General features: G+C 38.8%; 1 protein-coding gene across 2 annotated transcripts in view; it reads left to right on the forward strand.

Annotated features, from left to right (window-relative positions):
- The window catches only part of LOC108574795, a 13,173-nt gene extending 10,129 nt beyond the window's left edge, over nt 1-3,044 (forward strand). The window contains exons 6-7 of one of the 2 annotated variants that reach the window (XM_017937436.1): nt 1,866-2,122; nt 2,843-3,044. In XM_017937436.1, the coding sequence (XP_017792925.1) occupies nt 1,866-2,122; nt 2,843-3,019 (434 nt within the window). In that variant the 3' untranslated portion in view covers nt 3,020-3,044. The remainder of the gene's footprint in view (nt 1-1,865; nt 2,123-2,842) is intronic. The other variant, XM_017937438.1, reaches the window with a different exon arrangement.
- The last annotated feature ends 3,271 nt before the right edge of the window (nt 3,045-6,315 follow it).

Genomic DNA, 6,315 nt, shown 5'->3' on the forward strand with positions numbered 1-6,315 from the left:
CTCTATCAGTTCTATCTCTCTCTCTCTATCTCTATCTCTATCTCTCTTTCTATCTCTCTCTGTCTCTCCCTCTTGCTGTCTTTCTGTCTGGCTTTTGTATATGCGTCGTGAATCAATAAGAACCCCTAACAAGCATCCCTGAATTAGAAACACTTAAACAGCTAGCAAAGTATTTCGCACCCTTCACCCTTCGATCCGCGTATATACACGTGCAACCGACCTACAACTCGATGGCTCTTAGTACATGTATAATTTCGCAGAGTTTTGCCCGTTCAAATTAATCATTCGTTGCATATACGATATATGTATATGTATGTGTGTGTGTATATACGTATACAGTAGCGGTCAAAAGTTTCGAACAACCTGACATAATTTACTATCAATCGAGGGATTTTACTATCAATATTGAATCTCATTGCTGATTCTTTATAGATTTGAAACTGACGTTGAGGTGATCTATGGTCATTTATTTACCTCGTTTCGATTGATCTCGGGGTGATAAAAAGTGGTTCTTCGTAGGTTTGAAATTTATACGGGGGTGATCGATGGCAAGTTACCTCGTTTCGATCGATTTGAGGGATAGAAAAATTGGTAAATCTCTTCTGAGATTTTTTTGGTAACTCGCGTGATAGAAAGTGATTTCTTTATAGGTTTGAAATTTATACGGGGGTGATCGATGGCCATTTACCTCGTTTCGATCGATTTGAGGGATAGAAAAATTGGTCGAGAAAATTCTTAGAATTTTTTTCGAATATATATATCGCTTCAAGGTCCACTCGAAATTACACGAGCACAGTTAGAGACGCTTAGAAGGATCGACGTTTGCGGCGTGGCGAATTTTATCGATTCGCATAGACGGAAACACATCGGTGATAGTGCGAGCTTTCCTCTGTGCGCTTGCTTTTCACGCTCAAGTGACCAAGCTTCTTTCTCTATCTCTCATCATCGTACTAACATTATACACACGTTACACCGTCGTCACACCATTGCAATACTGGACCAACAAATTCTCCACGAACGAACGAAAAACACAAGAAAAAAATGAAAGAAACACGCCATAAACAGTCTACGCACAATGAACTCGAACACCGTACATCGAAATCCCTCTTTCTTCTGTTTCTCTCTATCTCTCTGATTATACCATATACCGATATATACTTTTGCACCTTTGTGTGTATATCCTTCCACCCGATCGCTGCAATTTCAATCTCTGTCCATTCATTCACAACTCCTTCTCGTGTTAATTCACCATTTTATCTCACTCTCTCTCTCTCTCTCTCTCTCTCTCTCTCTCTCGCGTTTCTCCCCTTCCATCGGCTTCTCTTCGATAATAATCGCCACAGCGAAAGCGAGGGAGTGCCGTCGAAGTGCTTGTGCATTCCTGAAAAACCCACCCCGATTTCTCAACGGTGAATTAGATAGACGAACGAAGGATTAATTCAAGCGACCAGCCAACTTAACCGTTCTAATTACTTTATCATATATGTATATATGCTTATGGTACATAGCCTAAGAGAGGAGGAGCGATCACGATCGCGATCGTCTAAAATAGACGCGCCGTCCGCCATTATGAATCCGAGAATCATTCGCTGATAATCAATTTTTTATACATATCTAGCAGACGCCTTTGATATAACAATTAGATCTCGTTTCTTCTCGTTCTTACGAGCCGTAGATGACGACATACGTGCGTTTGTGAATTTTATAGCGTAGCGACCAAAATTGGGAGAATTTGGGGGTGAAGAATTTTGACGAATGTAAAGAAAGAAAAAGAGAAACGAAAAGAAAAAAAAAAAAATAACGAAACTTGTACGAAACGTGAACTAAAACTGGACCGTTGTTTTTCTCTTTTCTTCCACCGACAGGTTCTCGGCGTCCTAGCTTAACGTCGGTTCACAGTTCGACGTCCTCGGCGAGAAGTTACAGCGCGAGGAGATTAGAGAAGGAGAGGAACGAGAAAGAGCAACGACAAGCACTGCAGGAGTTGAGATTAGCCAAGCAAAGGGAGCAACAGCAACAACAGCAGCAACAAATAGCGCCTACGCCTAGCCCTCGTACCCCTCACTCCATGGACGAGCTGTTGCCGTCTGTGGAGGAGGGGAAGGAGGTCTTTTATAACGAGGTACTCTGTAGGAATAATTGGTTTTCGTAAAAATGAATATTTTCTTTTCGATTATTATTAGCGCGAACTCGTCGCGACTGGCTAAGCTGTCGATCGTTACGAACGGAAAAGAAAAATCATTTACACTGTTCTTCTTCTTTTCTTTTCTTTCGTTTGTTCATTTCCATGGGTGTAACATCGTTGCGATAGGCAAAATTGTGAACAGTTACGAACGGAAAAGAAAAATGATTCACGCTGTCGTTCTTCCTTTTTTTCCTTTTTTTTTTTTCGTTTGTTCAGTTCCATGGATGTAACACGTTGCGACAGAGAAAGTTGCCGAGAGTTACGAACGAAAAGAAAAATGAGAGAAAAATTGAGTTGAATCAGGCGTGGTGACAACTGTTTTAATTTTGAATTCTAATGTTTTGTTAACCCTTTGCACTCTGCTGGCACCATCGAGGCACACTCGTGATACGGTAGCATAAAGGAAATAAAACTATTTGTAATTATTTACTTTCGAAATAAAAATTTTTGGATCTCGAAGGGTTCACTGCGAAAGTGTGGTGGAGTTTAGAGGAAAGGAAGGTTACAAGTGCAAAGGGTTAACCTTTTTCCTTTTAACAATTCTTCAGTTGTCCGAATATTATGATTTTCTAACTCTCGAGAGTTCCCACGTGGTTCAAATCGCTTATTATCGAGGAAAATTGTTTAATTCTGTAATTGGAACGATAACTACACCAGCAGGTGCCGACGTCGTCTGACATGACGGAAGAAACTCCGGTGAAAACGACCGCCATCACGACGACGAACGTGAACGCGAGCAGATTCGGCGAAATGGCCCCAGTCACGACCTCGACAACGTCCATCTTCGAAACGAACATCGCACCGCGCGCCACCGGTGACATTTTTCAAGTGTAGTTAAGGACTAAAACCGAGAAACAAAAAAAACCAACAAAAAACCAAAAAAAAAAAACCAACAAAAAAAACACAAAAAAAAAAAATATCGAACGAACTTTGATTAAAAGCGCCACGTGACTCGAATCTACAACGGTAAAACCAGCGGAGAGACGAGAAAGGACAAGAATCAAGTATACACGATGAAAACACACACGTAGCAGCACAGTTCCGAAACCGTATTCGAATAAAGAGAGAGAGAGAGAGAGAGAGAGAGAGAGAGAGAGAAAGAGGGACGAAATGTCCCGAGCTTTTGAAAGAAGAGAAACGGTTGGTGAAGGAAAACAGAAACGATCGCAACACACGCCTAGGAGAGATCGAAACGCGCTATCGAGATCTGGAATTTAATTGAAAAGGTGGTAGGAGGTGGCGAGGTCCAGATGTAAGAATTGAAACCGGAAAGAGAGAAAAGAAAAGAACAAAAAAAAATGAAAAAACACACACAATTAATAAAGCGAATGCTCTGTCACGGATACACACATGTAGATACAAAGGGTACAAAGATACGGGGGCGGCAGAGTTTGTTAAAGTTGAAGTTTATTGCTTGAGCTACGCGCGAAGGCCTAGAATTTATTCTAAAAAACAAAAAAAAAATAAAAATAAAAATGATATGTTTTTATTACCTAGGTACCGGTCGGTACTTAGATGTTGAGCCAAGCTTTGAGCATATAAAATAAACGAAGAAAAAAAAAAACACAAATGTAATAATATGCGAGAGTCGAACGAGAGAACAAAAAAAAAAAAACGAGATTTGTTCGGCTTTAACATACGTAAACATTCAGGAGTACACCTGGCGTCGTTCACGTAAAAGATGCACAGGTGTACGAAGCTGTACCTGAATACAGGGGTGGTACGTGTTGTACATTTAAAGGTTAAGAGGTTTCGCGGGAATTCTGGTCCAGCAACGAATGTTTCCTTGTCCGTGAATGTTGCAAAAATCGAACGATGTATTCTGCATTGAAATAATCACACGAATTGGAAAAATATCATTTTCGAATTAAGAACGATAAGATTTATCGAACTTCTTTGATATTTCTTTTTTTTTATTAAAAATGCGTCGAAGAAATAACGTGAAATATTTTTGGCGATTTTGTGGTCTAATTTTCTTGGAATTTTTGCCAATTTAACGGGCAAGGAAGAGGATGGCTTTAGTATTCCGAATGATTTTCTATGGCTTAAATATTTTAAGCTTCTACAAATCATTGGTTCGACGGTAGAATTTTTAACGAAGAAATTCAGAGAAACGATCGGGAGAAATTAACGAACGAGAGAAAAGGAATTAAGCTTCGGTACCGCAAATGCTCCGTTACGATTTACTTACATATCAGTGATAATATCAATTTTCTTTCCTTTCTTACATCGACGATTCCTTTTTCGAAGTACTCTCGAACGTTAGGTTAAAAACACTTGTTAGTGAAAAAAAGAAAAAGAACAAACGTAATGTTAATCTTTACTATAATTACTCATTGTTTCGTACGTTTACCGACAATTCTACTAATCGATTCAATCAGCATATCAGACGATTTGAAACCTTGTAAAACGATTGATCGAGATATACCGGACGAAAGAGATCGAAAAATTGAATATCCCAGTGATTCCATAATTATACATACGTACATATTTAAAAAAAAAAAAAAAAGAAGACGAGAGAAAACAGTCATATAGCATTATTCGATAGAAGAGAAACAGAGGCAAAAAATGTTCTACGTCGAAATTGATCGATTGAAACTTCGTTAATACGTACTTTAAAGAAAAAAACACTGTTATGGAAAAGCTCTGATTCCGTTTTTACGTGAAAATTCGTTTCGTTTGCTCGAACGGAATTTGCTGCGACAGACGAGCAATTGGCAGGGCATTCTCGAGTGGGTCGAGGCTAAACATACCTCTAATCTTAGGTAAATTAACTTGGAGAGAACCAATATGAAAGAGCGAGAGAGAGAGAAGAGAAGTGAAATAAAGTTTAGGCTGGTGCATAGAAACGAAAACGAACCGACGATACATTTCATCGTGGTTTCGGGCACCAGCGAGAAAATCGTGCTAGAACGAAATTAAAGACGAAAAAAAAAATTAATAAAACTGTGCTACGACTATTGCGGTCTCGTTATCTCGCTTTTCTGCGACCGAAACTGCGTGAGGCACGAGCGGTTTCCCTATTTTACGTCGCTTTACCCCGGTGAACTGACCAAAAAAAAAGAAGAAATAAATAAAAGAAAACAGAAATAAAAATGGAATTCAGTGGAAGGCACGAGTCGCGGGAACGAAATGAAAGAAATGTCACACAGAGCCAACCCGGGAATGATTTATCCTCGTGGGGTATGATATCGTGGAAATTACGCGGTTAAATATTCCTTCGTTTCCGTTCTCGAACGAAGACACCCGATGTTTTATCGTCCGTCGGTACGAAACATCGCGCGGGAGAATTTAATTTGTTTCGTTGTGGTACGCAAAAAGAAAAAGAAACGGAAGAAAACGATGGTCTCGAAATAACGTACGTTCTGCTCTCTTTCTTTTCTTTTTTTCTTCTCTATATACTTTATCGTCGTAAATTGTTGTTTCAATTTTTCTCTCTTTTTTTTCTTCTTCATATTTTCTCCTCTTCTTTTCTTCCCTTTTTTGTTCAAACAACGCCAATGTGAACCGTCTCGTTGCATCGGTGCATACGATTTATCCCCTGAGTCGCTCGGCTCACCAAATGTAAAATTGTAGAGATAAAAAGAAAAAATCGTTAAAAAGCAAATTATATATATTCTATATATACATATTCTATTATATACGTGTATATACGTAAGAAGCGAACATGCACGAGGGGGCTGTGTTGCATTAATAACTCACCGAAAAAAAAGAACGGTGGAGAAAAGAAAATGGGGAGACGAACAAAAAACGAGAAACAGAAACCGTACTTCCTGTCTTTTACGTAGAGGCGAGAATAGGCAAAACCCAGAAGATAAAGAAGAAAACGTGTATCGACGTGTCTCGTGTTCGAATAATTACGCTGCCTTTCCCGATCAAATAAATAAAACTAACGGTAATTTAACGAAAGAGAAGACAACCAAGAAAAAAAGAAATAATATAAAGGAAAAAAATGGAATACAAACGAGAGAGAGAAGTAGAGAGACAAAGAGTCTTGTATGAAAAAAAAAAAAATAAGATAAAATAAAAGTAAAGTAAATAAGAGAACGTTCTTGCGACTACGCGATTCTACCAGTTGTAAAGTCCTTGCGCGAATGGGATGAATTAAGGTAAATAAAATGCAAAAAAAT

Source organism: Habropoda laboriosa, unplaced genomic scaffold (assembly GCF_001263275.1).
Source record: "Habropoda laboriosa isolate 0110345459 unplaced genomic scaffold, ASM126327v1 scaffold257, whole genome shotgun sequence".
Lineage (NCBI taxonomy): Eukaryota > Metazoa > Arthropoda > Insecta > Hymenoptera > Apidae > Habropoda > Habropoda laboriosa.